The sequence below is a fragment of the Fistularia commersonii genome, chromosome 13 (assembly GCF_037954325.1).
Source record: "Fistularia commersonii isolate RoL2024-O1a breed Wild chromosome 13, RoL_Fcom_v1.0, whole genome shotgun sequence".
Taxonomy (NCBI): Eukaryota; Metazoa; Chordata; class Actinopteri; order Syngnathiformes; family Fistulariidae; genus Fistularia; species Fistularia commersonii.
The window spans coordinates 1,627,501-1,647,587 of NC_141296.1; the positions used below are offsets into that span (position 1 = coordinate 1,627,501).

Consider the following 20,087-nt stretch of genomic DNA (forward strand, 5'->3'; position numbering starts at 1 on the left):
CTTCCTCATTTCAAGCCCTAGTCTTTACATCCTCTTTCATGAAAGCAATCTATTTCATGTCCTCTTTCTGGACATCCCTACATTTTCAGTTTGGTCTTTTTCTACGTCTCCTGTCTGACAGTTCTTACCTCAACATCCATCTATCAATACCCTCCAAAAACCCCAACGCTTATTTGGTGTACGTCTTCTCTTTGCTCTTTGGGTTTATTGCAACACGAATTATGCCTTTTGAGAAAAAGGATTTTCACATATGGTGACACCCTGAATGAATAAAATAAAATATGATGTCCACACCAGGTTGAAGGAGGATATAATCAGTATGGCTCCACTGTACATGTTCAAAACATCTCATTCTGATCTTCTCTCCGAAACATCTAACATGTACTGTCTCTGTGACGGACTCACTCCTGACCAACACCATCACCTCTTCTACCTCCAGTTGTATTTCCGATTAAAACGAATATTGTTCATTTCAAATGCGTTGACTTTAGTGATTACATTGTAATGAAAACCAAAACTCGCTGTAGACGTGGAATACAAGAAAATTGGTTGTAAGAATATGTATTCTTTTTTTGGATCAGTGAAAGACTACATTTGTGGTGTATAATGTCACCTGCGGGCTGTCCAACGTTTGTTGACCCTCATTTCTCCTGCATTCGCTCTTGATTCAGAAAGCTGCGTTGCTTTCTTTGCTGATCCCCTGTCCCTTTGGGATCTTGACCTGCACACATGCCATCAATGAGAATTCATCATCAGTCACATGTATTAGAAAATAAAATGTGTTATTAAAAATACTTGACAAATTATTTCAGGATACTTTAAAGACTGTCAGGCGAACAATGTATCTTGTATTGATATTTATTACGCGGTGTCCACAATGAAAAATATTTGTGGCACAAGAATTCGTGTACTACAATGTTTTTCATAAAAAAAAAAAAAAAACACTGAGGAAAAGCAAAAGAAGAAAGGATCTCCTTGTTGCTTGTATTTCTGCAGGCTTCTTTGTCAGTAAGCTTCACAAGCTCACTACTTTCACAAGCTCACTATCTCATCCATTCATTAATGTGTCACGCCTTGACTCCGTTCTCTTTTTTATCCTGCAGGTCTCAACCCACTCGCTTCCTGCCTGGTTTTGCACATTTATTTTATTCCCATCATTGATATTGTTGCTGTTGTGGTTATTTACTTTCATACCGTCTTTCCACTGGTTGCAGTTATTATCTCTCTGCTTTCTATTTATTCGTGAACATCTTTTGTTTTTTCTTATCTCTAATTCCTGATCTCCTGATTATTTATATTTTATATGTATATATTATTTATATTTAATATTTATTCGACACTAATAATCTATTCCACTGCTGGGACAAAAGAATGACCACTATGTGGGTCACTCAAGTTGATCTTATCTTAGCTTAGCTTACAAGCAAATGATATAGAGAAAGATAATTTCTTTTACATCTAGGCTTCTTCTACTGTTATGCTATCAATGAAAATGCATTACTAGCTGAAGAAAAAAAAATAAAAACATGCTTAGTTTGTACTAATCCACATCGATCCATGTTTACTCGCCAGCTAACTCCCTTTATTCCCCCTGAGGATCAAAATAATGGCATAGATTAAACCTGCGTTATCATCTCGGGGTTTTCTAGCACACGTAAACAAAAAAGCGATATTAAATAGAAATATTCCTCTTCTTTGGGCTCTGAAATGTAACGTTGTTGGATGTTGACTATCCTGAAAATCAAATTAAATGGCTCACATTAACCGCCCGGCACGTTAAGTGCTAGTGTTAACCAGACGGTAACGTTTTGCTGTTATCCATGCCGAGCGGCTCATCGTCGCGTTGCGCTTGAAACTCGGTTTTTGACACAAATTAAATCACCTTTCAACGTCGACAACTTACCATCTCATGTGTAACATTACGCCATGGTGAGTTTTGGTGGAAAAAAAAACAAGTTGACTTTGTTGACAGTCGGCGTTCCGACAGAAATGTCCTCTAATAATGCGCGGGTCCAGGACGAATCGTTCAAAACGAGCGAATCATTTAAATGATTTGTGAGTCATAATTCCTCGTCTCGATGAACTCGTTCGGTGGTTTGCTTGTAAAAATAAATCCTTTACGAAGGGAGAGACGGATAAGAGGAACGGAGGGTCCGTTGACTAAAGAGCCGGTTCTTATGCCGTCGAATACGCTTATATCAATGCGCGTCTGGAGCAGCGACACTGGCCTGGAGAGAGGCGTATCACTCCGAGTAGGTTAGTCCATTAGCATTAGCATAGCGGCTCAGCATAGCGGCTAAGCTAAGCCAATAGCATAGCGGCTAAGCTAATTCAGTGCCATTAGAAATGCAGTTAGCATCTCATCAGAAGTGCACAAATATGTTCAGAATAGACAGATAAATGCAATACATTTTTTTGCAGCTGGTGCAAGTAGAGGTGGGTAATTATATGCAGATTATGTATAAATAGGTAGTAATTAATATGATTAACAGATGGCAATATATGTATGGATGTATAAATACGCAGGTGTTTTCTACAGTAACTCTACAGAAGGGATAATAAAGAGATGTTATATGAACAATTATGCAGAATATACTGATGGAAATATAAATATTCAGGTGACTTATAGAGCTCTACAAAATGGATGATATGATCTGGCTCCCTGTGGCTTTTGAAAGTAATCAACAAGTAATTTATTTTAGTTGGTTCATTTTTTTAAATGTCGTTTTAAATGTGAATATTATGGTGATCTTGTAAGATCCAAATGAAACGTGTTATAATGTTTTGGTTTGTTTCCTCTCAGTAAAGAAGACACCGGGAGCCACGCAACCCTTTTGAAATTTGAAATGAATTAACACGTCCATAACATTATATAAACTGCTCAAAAAAAGGAAATACTAAAATAACACATCCTAGATGTGAATGGATGAAATACTTTGTTCTTTCCATAGTTGAATGTCCAGACAACAAAATCACACAATGGAAATGAAATAATTGAACCAATGGAGGTCTGGACTCCAAAAGAAAGTGTAAAAACACACTCCAGGCTGATCCAACAATGATGCCATGTCCTTAAAACAAGTCCAAAAGAATCAATGTTGCTTCCTTAATTTGATTTTACTTGGAGTTACATGGTGTTGTTTAAGTGTCCCCTTTATTTTTTGGAGCAGTATACATTTTTTTGCCCTCATGCTAGGAATTTCCCTGTAGGAATTTCAGTGCCCAGGGAAACACATATGCACCCTGTGCATGTGACTCTAAACGCCTGCTCCTGTTGATGTCTGCAAAGAAATGTTAAAACTGATTTTCACACCTTTACAAGGGCCGTTAAAAATTGGATTCTGGAGCACCAAACATGCTCACACTAACAATGTCAGACGGGTATTTTGCCATCGGATGTTTCCCTTCTGGGTAACATCTGATGGCCCCCAGATGACCAAAGTAACAATATCACAACAATAGCACTTTCAACTTGCAAAATACATATTTTATTGCCTGTTTATATATTGTATAGTTATTTTATTGCCTATCTGTATATTTTTTATATATTGTCTATTTTATACAGTTTCATATTTGTATTGTCTAGGACTACAGATGGAAATTAGCTATGAGCTATAATCTGGTACAAACGTCTCTGCCTCTGTGCTTCATGTATTTGTACACTGTCCTAATAAACTTCTAAACAAACAAACAAAACCCACTTGTTCTTCTGTTTTGGGCTTTTCTCTTCAGGGATCCACCTTCTCCATCCAACCCTATTCTCTAGATCCTCCTCTCTCACACCAACTCCCCTCATATCCTCTCTCACGACGTCCATCAATTTTCTTCGGAACGCACCCTTCCCCCCACAAGAACGAATCCCGGCCCAGCTGCAGGCTTTCAGTCAGCGCCGGAAGGCCCGCCATTAATAATAATAATCCTTTATTAATCCCCGTGGGGGAATTCATTCTCTGCAATTAATCCATCACGGATGCACCATGAGCGGCAGGCATGCCGTCCAGCAGCGCCAGGGGAGCAATTAGGGGTTCGGGGTTTTGCTCAACAGCATTTCGACACACTAATTACCTGAGTTAAACGTCCGCTGCCCTGCCCCCCCACCTTTGACTGACCGCTGTAAAAGACCTCCTTCACCAGAAACATTATGTTTGTCCCCAGAAGGCAATAACATGAACTGCTCAAAAAAATAAAGGGAACACTTGAACAACACAATGTAACTCCAAGTCAATCCCACTTGTGTGAAATCATAGTGTCCACTCAGGAAGCAACACAGATTCATTTGGACTTGTTTTAAGGACATTACATCAAAGTTGGATCAGCCTGGAGTTTGTTTTTACACTTTAATTTTGAGTGTGATTCCTAATCTAGACCTCCATGGGTTGATACAATTGATTTCCATTGATCATTTTTGTGTGATTTTGTTGTCAGCACATTCAACTGTGTAAAGAGCAAAGTATTTCATAAGAATATTTCATTCATTTAGATCTAGGATGTGTTTTTTAAAGTGTTCCCTTTATTTTTTTGAGCAGTGTATATTAGTAATTCAATAAAGAATACAGTTTTGAATCTTCGGGAATCCCGCGTCTTTTCAGAAGAGACGGCAACCATTCATCAGAAATTATAGCAGACATTATTTCCTCTATGCCAATTTTTCACCGTGATTGTAACTTCACATCATGGTGGCGGTAAAATTCCACTACATTATTTTTGTTATATTTTTGCAGTCATTTTTATACTTATGATTATTTAGGCGAGACAAATAAAATTTGGTGCTCGTGTGCGGTTAAATGCACTTCCCCACTTTAAGAATGAGAACTCTGTGACTCATAGGGGTCAAAAACACGACTCTCTATAAGTGACTCATAAAAACTCCAGTCAGTAAAAAGAAGTGAATTTCCCATCATTGAATCATCCTCCTTTCGATGTGGTTGACCGTCTGCACCAACTGCTCTGTTCACTCTTCTTCATTAAAAATCATTGGTTAGTGCAGCTTCTTCTCAGCATAAAGGATTCTCTTGCTGTTTGGCAGTTTGCATGTTCTTCTCATGTTTCTGTGGGTTTTCTCTGGGTTCTCTAGTTTCCTCCCCGGACAGGACAGGCGGTCGGTGGATAACCGTCGGACGGATGGAGGTCTTGAGGTAATCAGATCGTGACCCTTTTGGTCGTGGCCTCTTCCGAAATCAAACGGCCCAGAGTTCATCTTTAGGTTATCCGGTTTCCTTTCACATTGGTTCCTGTTGTCTCAATAAAGGAAATGGTCGGCTGCTCTTTCTAAAAAAAAGCCATCTTAGCCTTGTGAAATCTTTGAGCACGTGCACTATCGTGGCCACTTTTCAAAATATAACCTCCAGTTTAAGCTTTTTATTTTCCAACAAAAGGCTCGTTAAAATAGGATAAAATGTCTTTCCATTCCCCTCGTCATTTGCTGCTTGCAACCGACCACGGCTGCTCGGAGTGAGGATGAGCACTGACTCCCCAACTGGAAACATATCATTCATATCTATCATTATCTAACTCCACCATCTGTTAGAACTGCAGGGGCCACTTGGGTGAAGACTGCTACATACTCTGCAACAAGACAAAAATTAGCTCTCAGGGTTACAAAAACACTATTACATCATTCTATCCTTGCAGCCCTGGTTAGGGAGCTCTTACCACATATGCATATATACATATATATTGATATATTGTTGGATTTTAGTGAGGGAAAGACCTGGGTGACGGTGAAACGTCTGTTTAATGAGCAAAAGCTGTTGTTGGCCACAGCCACGCCACACAAGCCTGCGATATAAACAACTGTTCTTGCTCAATTCCAGGTGAAAAAAACCCAGAATTCATTGCACCCCAAACCACACACACACCATTCCCTGCAACCCCAAAATCACACAGAGAACAAGCATCAACATAAACTGCAACATTCGAGACTTGCTGCAACATATATGTATACACACACACACACACATATATATATATATATATATATATATATATATATACACACACGTACACGTATTATATACACGTATACAGGGCTGTCTCAGAAAATTAGAATATTGTGATAAAGTTCTTTATCTTCTGTAATGCAATTACAAAAACAAAAATGTCATACGTTTTGGATTCATTACAAATCAACTGAAATATTCCAAGCCTTTTATTATTTTAATATTGCTGATTATGGCTTACATCTTAAGAAAACTCAAAAATCCTATCTCAAAATATTAGAATATCATGAAAAAGTAATGTTTGTTTTTTTTAATTGCATTACAGAAGATACAGAACTTTATCACAATATTCTAATTTTCTGACAGTCCTGTATATGTGTGTGTATGTATATAGATATAAATATGTATATACACACACATATATAAGTATATATACACACACGCATGCACGCACACGCACACACACCTGCAGCAAGCCAAAAGTGTGCTGTCTACCTTTTACTGGTGTGTGCAGTCGTTTATTGAGAGCGACAAAAACATTTGAACATGTTTTATTTAGATGTGACAAATTGCCATAATCTTCAAATTTATAATTAAATTTTAACAATGAACAAACTAAAATAAAATACATTGTAATTAAGTATCTGATTATTTTCAAAAGCCACAGGAAGCCGCAGGTTGCCGACCCCGGTTTATTTAATCAAGTGTACAACAGTTGAACATAATTCAGTGTACGGAAGGACGTGATCGGGTCAAAAGCATCCGATGAATCTAAATGCTCAAAAATGTTCAAAAATGCTGGGGCGCAAAAAGAAAAGGCCCTTCGCTCCCCCTTTTTTCCAGATTTTGGTGACACACAAAGACTAAGACTTTGGGAACGCAACGTACATCCAGGGAAATACGATGGCGCAATGCAACAGACAGCATTAATTTCAAGCCTGCACTCGCCCGGACAGGGAGGAAGTGAAGAGATACTAGCAGCAAAGTAATCTAATCAAATTTATTTGCAAACACTCACTCAATGTCATCTAGATTGTTTTTTTTCCCCCTTCAGAGGGACACTCAGTCAGCAGACAGACCGTTTGACATCATCACCCTCTTTTTTTAATACTTGAAATGAATACGAGCAGAATTTTTAAATCCAAAATTTTAATTTAACTGTAAACTACAGTTGTATAATAAAATATTAATAATAAAATATCGGTAGTCCGTCCACTACACTTTAGATCTCTCGGATAGTAACATAATGAAATTATGATGTTGAATTCTTGCAACGTTGTATGTCGCAATAACTACACGCAAAACAGAAAGGCGACGTGTGAATTATTATGATGTGGAATAATCCTTGTCTTTATCACAATAGCGATGCTCCGATTGCAGTTTCGCTTCTAATGCAGAGGCTGTTTGAGCTCAAACAGTCCAGTTCCCCCTTTGACTACTTTCCCAACCACCAGGCAGGCGGACGGTGATGCAAGCTGATCACGAGAGCCTGAAACACAAACAAGCACAGACATGAACACTTGCACTAAACAACTGAATCTCTATGAAGAACCCTCATTAATCATAATGTAGAAATTATTGTCACTTCTTAGACACTTTTTTTTTCCATCGTTCACTCTCTTGTATTCAGGGGAAACCGGTCAAAGACGGTGTGGAATAAATTTCCATGAGAAAAATTATCGAAAACATAAAAAAAAAATAAATAAATACGTGTCTGAATGTAAATATGAAGTCTGAAGTATTGAGTAAGAAAAGCTGTAACTCTAGATGAAGAAAACCTCTATAAAATAAACAGAAATGTAGTAATAATAATAATAATAATAATAATAATAATAATAACGCATTGGGGATGTATGCCATAGCAACAATAAGAACAATTACTAAGAATCAGCATTATTTTCTGTAAGATGTTTTCTAATGAGTCACTCCATAAGAAATCTTAAAAATATGAATATAAAACTGACAGGAGGAATTCCCTTTTTTAACCCAAAGGTAGATTAAATTCAGTTTATTTCTAGATGGATGAGTTTGAAAGTCCACTTAATTACTTTTTTATCTCCAAAGCATACAAAAAAATAACATATTTGTAAGGTTATCCACAGTCACTTGGTCTGCTGTTAAATACCAACACCAATCTCAAGATATGCTATCATATCATATCTTTAGTGGTGTATTTTCCAAGATTTTTTTTTTATTAGACTTTCCAAGTTCAAAGAAAAAGAAAAACTTAAAAAAAAAAAAACAAAAGAAAAAAAACCCAAGTAAATCATGGCTAACTTCATAAACTTTATAGAGATTTTCTTATAAATCCCTCTCCAATATTTCTGAACAGATACACAATGTTTAAAAATAACTTAAATCAACTGCAAAGGTACGCAAAATGTAAGTTTTATGAGAAAAATGCACTAACGCTCAGAAAGATGAAATATAAATCGCTGATCATAAATTAATACCTGAACAAAAGAAATAGTAGCGTGAATTTAAAGAGGTGAGTAAAATCATTTTTAATTCTTGCGAAATAGCTAATATCACAATATTCACAAATTAAATAGTCATAAGAAGATAAAATCCCAAGGATACCACTGACCGCCTAAGAGGACCTTGCATTTCATCTTATTTCACAAACGGACCTTTTTGATTCTGTCAACTATTTTTTTCCCATTTTTTTTCTCTCTTTTTATGTGCAAATAAACTAAATCATTATTTTTCTTCTGCAACTTTACAAAGTTCTAAGACCGTTTTGAAAATGGTCTGAATAAACTGGTCATAATCTATGAACATGGCATGAATCGATCTACATTTAAGAACTGAAGAATAAAAATGCATAAATAAATATGATATAAAAAATATCATAAAAATAAAAATTGAAAATAAAAATCTACAAATTTGCCAGAAATGGTCCAAAATACCCCCACCAACAAAATCAAAATAATGAGAAACACAGTTAGATGATAATGTCAAGCAAAATGACAACCAAATTTAGGACACATTTTTAAATCATACAGTGTGTTTGGTCAAAAAACACAATTCTGAAACAACACTTAGCATTTGAAAACAAGCGTGCAAAATTTGACGGAAGATGAAGCGCATCATCTTTCGCTCTAATTTCTACGATTTCATGAAAAGTCTGCATCAAACGAAGGGAAATAACAAATTTAGGCACTCCTTTTTAATATATTTTGCAGTCAGTTATTGGTCCAGGCATGGAACGGATTCAAAGTTAAATCTATAAAAGTAGATGCATTTCGTGGCTTCTTATTTAGAAATCCCTTTATTTGTCACATTGAGTTGTGTATACAGTAAACCCTTGTTTTTCGCGGGGGTTACTTTCCAAAAAGAACCCCTGAGAGGCAAAATCTGTGAAGTAGAAACCTTTATTTATTTTTTTTTACAATTATTATACAATTAAATACTCTATTATACATTGAAAAGAAAGAACAAACCATTTTACAGGCTCAATCATTTGTTTCACAAATAAAAGTACTGTACTTTAGAAATGTTTTTTTCAACAAATAACTCCTGTACTGTCAAATAATAATTTTAATCCTCAATGTGAACAGAAGGCTTCACATGGCGGAGATTAGCTCCGCCCACCGCGACCAGAGTCATTGGATTAAACGGGAGAAAATTAAAAATGGTTATGAAAAAAATTGCGGACGGTTGCAACCCTTTTTGCATCCTTATTAAAACTTATCGCCGCTGTCGTCCTTAGGTTTTTTCCTTCCTTCTTTATGGAACGAACGGAAGATTCATTCATTCCGTAATGCCGACCTACAGCCGCATAGCTTTTAGCTTCCCTTAGCATGTCCAGAAGTTTAACTTTATCTGCCATAGATAGCATCTTCCGCTGCCTTTTGGGCCCTTTTGTCGCTCCAGAGCGTTTTGTCAACATTATGGGTTTTAGAGAAACTCGACATTGCGAGAGAATTTGCACGTACGTCATGTAAATTTGTCAAGCTGTTTTACGTACGTGTACATATTAAACTGCAACGTTATTGACGCACAGGTAGAGAAGAAGCGGAGTGACTTTTTAGCCAATCAGAATGCAGAACACAATGCACCATGCAAATCCGGGAAGTAGCGAAACCGTGAAAAGTAAACCGGGTTATAGCGAAGGATTGCCGTATATCATATATATAGTTATTATGGCTGACTCACCCAGCATGGTAGCTTGTTTGAGGAATTGGTAGCTCGTCTCGAAGGTCATCTGCTGCAGAGGGGAGGAGTTGGATCTGATGGCGTGTCGGTTTAAAGGCTTGTAAACGCCTTCAAAACACATGTAGTCGGCGACCAGCGAAAGATGTCTCGGGTCTACCTCGATCCCTGGCGACAGAAAAGCGGGTAAATATTGAATAAAAAAAGGTTTGGATATTGTCGTGACGCTGTTTTTTATGTGCGCAAAGTAATATTCGTACCGTAAACAGCAAAGACATCTTTGATCTCTCTTTCAATGACTTTTAGAGCCACTTCAATCCCATACGTGTTGGCCATGGTGTGGACCTCATTGGAGTAAAGTCTGGTGATATCCATGATCTGGAGACAAAAAAACAAACATTTACACGCTATGAGTCAAACACGAGACGACGGTCCGCTCCGATCGATCCCACTTGCTTTTAGAAGCAGTTGAAATGACAGAAAAGCTAACTTTCCAATTCACGTGGACGTTATTTTGACAAATACCAAATATACCCGACGTATTGTCGAGCGTCTTTACAGAAATCGTCACTTGACGAAGGTTCGAGAGCTGTTTGAGGAACACGAAAACATGTTTTTGGTCCAAATTCACCTGATTTGAATCCAATAGAAGAAAAACGCGTCTAAAAAGTGTTCAACCTCTCGGGACTTTTTCACCCTTTTTTGTTGCTTTTATAAACAAAAGGTTTGTAGGTTTACTGCAATGAATCCGTGATGGTTCAGATCTGGTTTGGCATGTTAACGGAGGCTTCGACCATATTCTAATTCAAAATATTTGTCCCCTAGATGCAGGTAGCGGTATTTCTCACAGACATATCTTTTTGAAACTGGAACTGGAAACGTCAACATTAGTGATTAAACTGCAGTATGTTGGTGTGTAAATGCCGTCGACATCATTTTGGACGTTCTTGTCAAAGGCGTGGAGGTGAAACATCGTCAGGTCTGGTTGTCATGAGGATATTTCGATCAGAATTAACCCCGGGTGACGGAGAACCTCCCTAGAAATTTGGGATGTTGTTTTTCTTTTTCTTTAAACGCCAGAATAAAAGGAAAGGTGTACAAGACAGTGGTGAGACCAGAGATGATGTTTGGACTAGAAACTGTTCCAATGACCAAAAGACAGCAGGCAGAACTAGAGGTTGCAGAGATGAAGATGTTGAGGTTCTCTTTGGGAGTGACCAGGATGGAGAGGATCAGGAATGAGTCTATCAGAGGAACAGCACATGTTAGATGTTTTGGAGAGAAGGTCAGAGAAGCCAGACTGAGATGGTTGGGTCATGGACAGAGGAGGGATAGAGAATATATTGGTAGACGGATGCTGGAATTGGAGCTGCCAGGCAAGAGGTCTGGAGGAAGACCAAAGAGGAGATTTATGGACGTCGTGAGAGAAGATATGAAGGTGGTTGGTGTGAGAGAGGAAGATACAGAGAATAGGGTTAGATGGAGAAAGTTGACTCGCTGTGGCGACACCTGAAGGGAAAAGCCCAAAGAAGAAGAAGAATCTGTCACAGGGGTGCAGGACATGTATGACCGAGAGAAAGTGATGATTGAGATGTTTTGGACATGAACAAAGGAGTGTTCATGTCCAAACCATGGTGAAGATCTGGGTAGAATGTTGCTGAAGGTGAAGCTGCCAGGCAAGAGGTCTGGAGGAAGACCAAAGAGAAGATTTATGGACGTAGTGAGAGAGGATATGAAGGTAGTTGGTGTGAGAGAGGAGGATCCAGAGAATAGGGTTAGATGGAGAAAGTTGACTCGCTGTGGAGACACCTGAAGGGAAAAAGCCCAAAGAAGAAGAAGAAGTTTTTTTCTTTAAACGTCAAACACGATCCTCTCCATTGTGATGCAGGTGGAACGTACTTCACTGTGCTTGAACATCTCGTGCATGTTGATGCCTTCTGTTTTGAGAATGGTTTCTTTCTCCCCGGTGTTTGTCGCAGCTTCTGCCAGGAGGCAGCGCGTGAGACCCTTCGTTTCCGTGATGACTGCATTTTGGGCCAACGTCGACAGGATCGACGTGAGGTCGAACTGGATCTTTTTCAAAGGCAAAACCATCTCGACCTAAAATCGGGGACATGGAGAGAGAGATGAGCGATTTCGTTTGGTTTTCGTGCGGTTTTCGTTCATATTCGGACGCAAACGCGAGCTTACTTCACACCACAGCTCGTGCTGAGGGTCATAAGAGTATCTTTCGATGGCGGGGTTCGACTCCATGACGCCGTTGACCCTCATCTGATTCATGGTCGCATCTTTTCCCCCTTTTTGTTTTCTCGAAGTCGCCTTTTTCTTGTTAACCACGATACCGTTGGACCCCGTTTCAGAACTTTGGGTAGGTTCTGTCGTTGCCTTCTCTTGTTCCTCCGCTTCTTCCTCATCCAAGTCATCTTTATCCTCGGCGTCATCATCCTCACCCCCTTCCTCACTCTCGTAGTCCACCTGAAAACACGCAAATTTAACAAGTTTCAAACAGAGATGGCACTGATTTGTAAATGTAATCTTGGAAACCTCTTTGGATGAGTAATTCAACGGTCAACTGTTTTACCATTTCAGTGAACAAAACAAAACAAAAAAGCAGGGAAGCAGGAAAACCACTGAAAAACTTCACTGTATGCAAATTAAACTAGTTATAATACATGTATCAGAAAACACCTTGATAATTGCAAATCTGTTTCCAGCCTTACTGGTTTTAGTCATCACTTTTAATGTGAATGATTGACGACCTAAACATATTTTTTGGAAAAGTTACGAAAAACAAATATTGGATTTTGTTTCAATGACAATTTCATATGTATTTGATGCCATAATAAAGAAAACTGTTGTGTAATTCAGCTTCTAATAATACCTGGTCGCACTGATCTGTCACGCACGCGAGTCGTAAGTTTAAAAATGATAAATGAAATAAAGGCGTCGAGTTATGATCAACTTTATGAAGCTAATTAGACACCTCCTGTTGTTATTTTAATATTAAAAAATCCGACTGCCGTACTTTTCTTAATAATATTTAGACAAGGTAAATTAACAATCCGGGGTTTAATTTTCTATTTGCATTCCGACACGTTCCCGACTCTGTTTATTTAATTTGGATTTAATACAGTAGACTTAATCCGCGCCTCAAAGTGTGCCAATACGTGCTTTTATTTATTTTAAAGTCCAATATGATAAATGTGATTTTTTTTTTCCAGTTTAAAGATAGATTCATACTTCTTCTTCCTGCTTATTTCTGCGGTTGACCTCTGAAGCGTCGGTGTCTCCTTCAGTCCCCTGGTCGTCCACGATTTCTTTATCCTCTTCGTCGGCCATGTTCTCCTCCTGGTGACGGTCAAAGTCACATTCTTACACAAATCACTTCCAACTGACGACTAATGACGAAAATGATGAAAGAAAAAAACAAAAAAAAAAACGCACCGATGCTCCGTTAGCCGTTCCATCGCTGCAGGGGTCAATATCTCGGGGTGCGGCTTTCTTCGTTTCCATGACGATCGAGGCTAGCTTAGCACTGCGTTTATTAATGGTATCCAAGAGGAGACGGAAAAACCTGCAAGAGTTCATTTAGACCAATCGTTTTGGCTGGCGGGCAACATTTTATTTCAGTTTTATGCAGACTAGGTATCGTGGAAATTGAACAAAATGAAAATTGATCGAAACTTAACATTTTCAGCCTTTTATTTCAACTTTAAAATCAGTAACTATCATATAAATGCACCGTCAATATTTTGTACGTCATCATTCATACAAATGTAAACAAAAGGGAAAAAATAAGGAGTTTCTAAATTCAATATTGATTGAAAATACTGATTAAAATATTCAAAGAAAATAGTATGTCAGGCCGGATGTGGCCATAAAATGCCCGAGTTGTAGTTTGACATACGCATCTTCTAAATCTATCAATGAATGACAAGTGACTTCGGACTTATTGTGAAATTGACGTCGGAATAAAAATTCCAATTTAAATACGTGAATTTTTTGGCTGTTTTATTTCAACTTTAAAATCATTAATGATCATCAATAAGATAATCTTTATTGATCTCCATAGGGGAAATTCTTATGTCGCAGCAGCGTAACAGTTATAATGCCGAGAAAAAAAAAAAAAAAAGGAAATAAATGCAAATATAAATATGATCCGAAAGGCAGAAGACAAAAGATAGAGAGACAAAAAAAAAATAGAAATATTTTTAATAAAAATAGGTTGAAAAATAGACATTTCAACTTTAAAATCATTAATGATCATCAATAAGATAATCTTTATTGATCTCCATAGGGGAAATTCTTATGTCGCAGCAGCGTAACAGTTATAATGCCGAGAAAAAAAAAAAAAAAAGGAAATAAATGCAAATATAAATATGAACCGAAAGGCAGAAGACAAAAGATAGAGACAAAAAAAAATAGAAATATTTTTAATAAAAATAGGTTGAAAAATATAAATAGTGAAAAAAAAAAAATAGCAATAAATAAAATAGATAAACCAACATGTACCGACGTTATCTTGTCTGAATCATGTCATCAAAACGAAACAAAAGGAAAAAATAAGGAATTTCCAACTTCAATAATGATCGAAAATCCTTAAAATATTAAAATATAATATAGTAAAACTGTTCCACACCTGGTTTCCATGTAGCGCAGGATCTGTTGTGGTGTCAGCAGGTTGTCGTCACAATAGCGATCAGGATGCAGGAAGTGGAAAGTGACTTTAAACATCCGCAGCTTTTGGCGAGAGCCCCTTTCCAAGCGCAAAGACTCAACCACATCGACTCTCTGTAATACCTGCACACACACACACACACACGGATGCTTCCCTGAATTGGACAGATAGTTGTAGAGACAGACTGAGCAGTGTGTGCAGAGAACAGCAAATAATATGGAAAAATCTAATGGTTAATTTAGTGGATGTGATGATCTTACCTCATTCAGACAGACTCTGGTAAGTTTCTTACGCAACATTTGTGCTTTCTTCAAAGCCCTCTTGTTGTTGAGAATGGGAATGCTCATCATGGGAGTTTTGATATTGGAGCTGGCAACCATGAGAATCTCTCTCAGCCTGTCGGATAAAAGATCCTCAAGTCATCTTCTTAAAACAGACAAAGCCGACGCAACGTCCTCTGATCGTTTACTTCTCATTCTCACTGTGCTGCATCTTTGCGGAGTAAAATGATGAAATCCCAATTCTAGTTTCCATTCATTTGGGAGAAACAAAATCTTCAAATGTTTGCGGCAGAGAGACGCCGGCAGACACTTTGCTTCGACAAAAGCACAATAAACAAAAGAGCGACCGCGACGAGGCGATGAAAAGTAGCACGCATATTTATATTCTTATTTGTGCCCACTCTCATATTATTCAACATGTCAGAGTTTATATATTTTTTTAAAGTAATTCCTCCCTTCACATTATAGTAGTGTTTAGGAATGATGGTTACATTACATTCCAGTCATTTAGCAGACGTTTTTATGCAAAGCAACTAATAAAAGTTGCAATTCAATAACCGAAAATCCAAAGTACCATTAGTTGTATGACAATGGTGAAAGAATACTTCAGGTGTTTATGTGTCTCAGAAAGACAATAAAATCATATACATCTTTTTAGAACCTTGACATTTTGACAGCAACTGCCAAAAAAAGTATTTCTTGCTCTCAATAATTAATTCCTTTTTTAATTCGATTAATTCCTTTTAATTCCTCTTCCCTCAGCCACAGGGAATCTTCAATCTTTGCAGTTACAGTTAAGACAATTCATATTTCATTGTATTTCTTATTCTTCCTCCTTTCTACTATTATCTATTACTGTTATGTTTTTTACATGAAACTCTAGCACAACAATTTCCTTCGAGATAAATAAAGTTGTTCTCATCTCATCTCATCTCAATAATCACAAACACACGGACTGATCTTTAAGGCTAAAAGAATTCATCAAAAACACAGTGCAAGATCTGAATCAATAGCTTTGCGTGCAGCATTTATTCACCGCGGTGGACATTTTGCAGCAGAATATGACAAAACTGCAACTAATACCTGTTTTGGGAAATATTTAAAATACTTTTTCCGGTTAATAGATGCAAACAACTTCGAAATAATGGTGAAAAAAAGGGAAAGAAAAAAAAAAACTAACTACTTGAGAGAATTAAATTCCATTTGGTTTACACATAATAGAATATTTAATTTTTAATTGCAATACCATGCATGACACAAATCAGTTAAAAAACGCTAATCCTCTCATCGGAGTGAATTTCAACGTGAGTTTTTACGTTTATATTTTAAGTATATTTGGAGTCACACCACTGACTGATATGACATCTTAGTTTCGTACCGAGGGATTCCAAGGGTGACGTTCATCTCTCCTCTGCCGGCAAAGTGGAAGGTGTTGAGGGTCATCTGGGTGGACGGCTCGCCGATGGACTGAGCCGCCAGCAGACCCACGGCTTCGCCTGGATCGCACAGCGATCGCTGCCACTTATAATGCAATAACTGTCGAAGGCTGGGGAAGAACACAGAAAATATAAAAAGGCCGAGAAGATGATATCTTTTCATAACCCTGAACTGGGGACGAGTAATTTAAATTCTGCAAGACGGTGGACTAGATGCAAGAAACAATACATTCTTGGTCAGATGTCACAATGAATTATAAATTATATACATTAACATGGTGTGGGATTATATTTGGAGGTTTGAAAGGAAGTGATGAATATTGTTTCTCGAGCAAATGCGAGACGGAAAAATGCGATGAAATTCGTAATGCAGAACTGGTTTTAAATTGGTTTCTGGTGGAAATTTGCATTTCTGGTCATAAATAATTTACACGTCAGTGTAGTGGAGGACTAGAATCCCAACACACCTCATAGTCATGACGTGATAACATATATGCCGCTAATTGCATGTTAAATCATGAAATAAAAAGGGGGTTGTTCAAAATAATAGCAATGTGGAGTTGAATTATTTTGGGAAAACTGTTTTCAGACTGGTCGTCCTGATTTGAGGGTAAAGGCAATTCATGTTGCACAAACAGGTAATAGTGCATTTTTCTCTAAAAGTCTGATTAAAACGTTGACTGGAGAAGAAAAAAAGGGTAAAAATGATGGGCTTCTAAAATGATCTCAAATGCTTTAAAATGGCAACAAAAACCAGGAAGAGTCTTTATGTTTAAATTCATATTTATTTTACTTTTTTATTTTTTGACATTATAAGTGTTACGCTGCAGCGACAAAGGGATTTCCCCTCTGGGGATAAATAAAGTTTATCTTATATTAACAGCCTAATATTCCTTTTCCTTCACTTTCTGTAAAGCAACATATTAGATCGATTTTCCTTCACGTTTTGGTTTTTGAATAGAAAGTGTAGTTTTCCCAAAGCGTTTGCATTTTTGTAAATAAAAACTTTTGTAGGAATTATGAGATTGAATCACTGCTAATTTTGCGAGCACGACTGTATTACGCTTTTAACGGGAGTGTAAATGTTGCTTTAGAGGCGCTAAAAACATCAGCAATTATTTTGTGTAGACAGCGGGAAATGTTTGGTTAATCTATTCCCCGAATCAATAATCAGATGAGCAAACTACAAAAAGAGAAACTTGTAAATCTGGCTTGAACTTAAGCTCTAACCAAATTTACTTTGGATTAATACAGGAATAACAGTTTACAGGAGAACCAGTGCAGGATTCAAATCCAAACACAAACGAGTCTGAACTTGTTATTTCCAGCTAAATCAAAGTGATAAAAACACACGGCGATGAGAATCGGAAACTTTTGCCAACTTCCGCTTTAAAAAAAGCGGGAGCTCACGGTGAATAAATACTTCCTGTTCCTTTCCCGTCTTCATTGTTTGTACAAATACATAAACATTTCTATTGTAGAGCATTTAATTCTTGCTATGTCAAACCTGTGTGTGTCCACGCCCTTGGGATTCGACCCTCTTTCTTCCTGCAGGTACTTTTCTGTGACATCGTTGAATTTTTCCGACACGGATCCGAAGCAGACGTCGGGCCGGTACAAACCCAAGCAGGGCTCCGGGCAGCGGGACGACTTCCTGACGTATCTCCGTCTGCTGGCTTCATCCAGCGAATACCACTGCTGGGCGAGCTGCGACGGGAGAAAAGTGTTATTTAGCTCTTCTGGGAAAGTGCAAACATCTGAACACCTTCCACATACCTCGAGTATGGCTTTGTCTCTTCTGTAAACCGACGGCGCGGTCAGTCCTTCGGTTTGTCTCAGTTTGGACAACTTCTTTTGAGAGTACAGCAGGAATCCTCCTGTAAAAGGCGAAAGCCAACAAATAGATGACACATATTGAGACGTATGAGATATCTAGGTGTGAAACTGGTTTGCAACCTCTATCCGATAATGATGGAATAGTGAATTTTAGTGCACGTCAAATATAAAGATCGCTGCACGCAAAACGTCATAATAATAATAATAGAGATAAATGTGATGAGAAGCGTGAGAGAATGGGTGAGGTGCAGTCAGTAGAGGCAGGGGGAGGCCGCGCCTCACCTGTCTTCACGGAAAGAAAAAATGCAAAATGAAAAACTAAATGAAATGGTTATATTTATTCAGTGATTTGTACTATAAAGTTATTTTCCATGTAGCTTCACCATTTATCATTCAAATATGAAGACGAGGCGTGCGTTGACACGACAACCAGGTGAGCCCACTATGGATTGCGCAATGATTCTGCTAACTGTGCTAGCATGCTATGCACTGAGACCGTATTGCTGCCTCTGTGGATGTCACTATTAGAAAAACACTTTTAAATATGAACTAAATTTCCATAGTTTAGCTGATGTGTCTGATGTTTTTCGTCAACAACTGTAACGTGTTTCTCGTAATCATAAAACGAGTGTGAAGAGACATAAAGTGAGGCAGGCAGTGTCGGTGCCTCATGTTAGGGGGCGCCGCTGATCCCAGGATCCTTCTTACTACTCGGCTACAGAATAATAGAATTAGCAACAGCAAGCTACAGTAAACAGTTAGCAAGTCCAGTGCAGCCATCCGGCTATTTTTTCCCGATCTCATGGGTCTGTAAAGCTCACAAACACTGAGGGATGAATCTAAACCTCCTGGGCAGCTTCTCCACTTTCTGGCCCAGAAGGATCTCATTCAAACTGTTCCTGAGGTGACAAAGTCGCTCCGGCCGGCGGTCACCGTTCCGGCTACGACAGCATCGGCGGAGCGCTCGTTCTGAGCACCGAAAAGACTCAAAACATAGTCGGAACAGGAACGATCGAGGCGACTGTCTTCACGGGAAGTGATTTCCATGGAGACAGAGAGACTTTTAAAACTGAAGAAAGATAAGGAAGACTTCTACAAGCATAATATCGATGCTTTTCTTCAGGAGGAGCGGCGAATGGACTTCATTTATAAGTAAAGGTAAGAGATAATAACGTTTTTTTACATGTGCTTTTTTCTATGCTACAGTTTGTATATGTAAAGGATGCTGATATGATATTTCAAACAAAACACATGAACTGCTGCCAATAAAATGGTGAATAAGCTACTCTGTCAGGCTCATGTGTATGTAAATCTGACCGGCCGATATTGGATTTTTGGTTGTTTTTTTTTTTACCTCTTCTTGGACATTCATCCTTTCGCTTTGCTTTCCAGCGCTGGATGGAAGCAAAATGTTGAACGGCGGCTTGAGGATCCAAACACGCCAAAATGTTATCCAAGCCCTGGTACTGCCGGATGACCTGTGGGAACAGAAAGACGTCATTTTGGTCCCGCTAGAAGTTTTTCTTTCATTTGCCTTAAACAATATTTGATTTGAATATTTGATGCTTAATCGGGCTCAATCGTGACATTTCATTGCAAAGAAATCCTTTTAAGAAGACGGTCGATTTTATTTGATTAATCTAATTATTCCAAAAAGGTAAAGTTAAACGTCATGGCAACTTCTGGGAACAGTAAAATAACATAACCTACAAGCTTGAGTGTAATGACAAGCTTGTTGTGCTAAAATGAGCCAGTGCCTGTA

General features: G+C 38.1%; 2 protein-coding genes across 2 annotated transcripts in view; both read right to left on the bottom strand.

Annotated features, from left to right (window-relative positions):
- The window catches only part of st3gal5 (ST3 beta-galactoside alpha-2,3-sialyltransferase 5), a 16,848-nt gene extending 14,693 nt beyond the window's left edge, over positions 1 to 2,155 (bottom strand). The window contains exons 1-2 of the mRNA XM_086158483.1: positions 1,904 to 2,155; positions 614 to 721 (exon numbers count right to left, since the gene is read on the bottom strand). Of these exons, the coding sequence (XP_086014609.1) occupies positions 614 to 721; positions 1,904 to 1,920 (125 nt within the window). The 5' untranslated portion in view covers positions 1,921 to 2,155. The remainder of the gene's footprint in view (positions 1 to 613; positions 722 to 1,903) is intronic.
- Positions 2,156 to 6,478: 4,323 nt separating this feature from the next.
- polr1a (RNA polymerase I subunit A) overlaps positions 6,479 to 20,087 on the bottom strand; it is a 36,476-nt gene continuing 22,867 nt past the window's right edge. The window contains exons 25-37 of the mRNA XM_086158371.1: positions 19,680 to 19,803; positions 18,266 to 18,366; positions 17,997 to 18,196; positions 16,432 to 16,599; positions 15,033 to 15,168; positions 14,734 to 14,894; positions 13,539 to 13,668; positions 13,335 to 13,442; positions 12,285 to 12,569; positions 11,994 to 12,194; positions 10,355 to 10,472; positions 10,098 to 10,262; positions 6,479 to 7,428 (exon numbers count right to left, since the gene is read on the bottom strand). Of these exons, the coding sequence (XP_086014497.1) occupies positions 7,328 to 7,428; positions 10,098 to 10,262; positions 10,355 to 10,472; positions 11,994 to 12,194; positions 12,285 to 12,569; positions 13,335 to 13,442; positions 13,539 to 13,668; positions 14,734 to 14,894; positions 15,033 to 15,168; positions 16,432 to 16,599; positions 17,997 to 18,196; positions 18,266 to 18,366; positions 19,680 to 19,803 (1,998 nt within the window). The 3' untranslated portion in view covers positions 6,479 to 7,327. The remainder of the gene's footprint in view (positions 7,429 to 10,097; positions 10,263 to 10,354; positions 10,473 to 11,993; positions 12,195 to 12,284; positions 12,570 to 13,334; positions 13,443 to 13,538; positions 13,669 to 14,733; positions 14,895 to 15,032; positions 15,169 to 16,431; positions 16,600 to 17,996; positions 18,197 to 18,265; positions 18,367 to 19,679; positions 19,804 to 20,087) is intronic.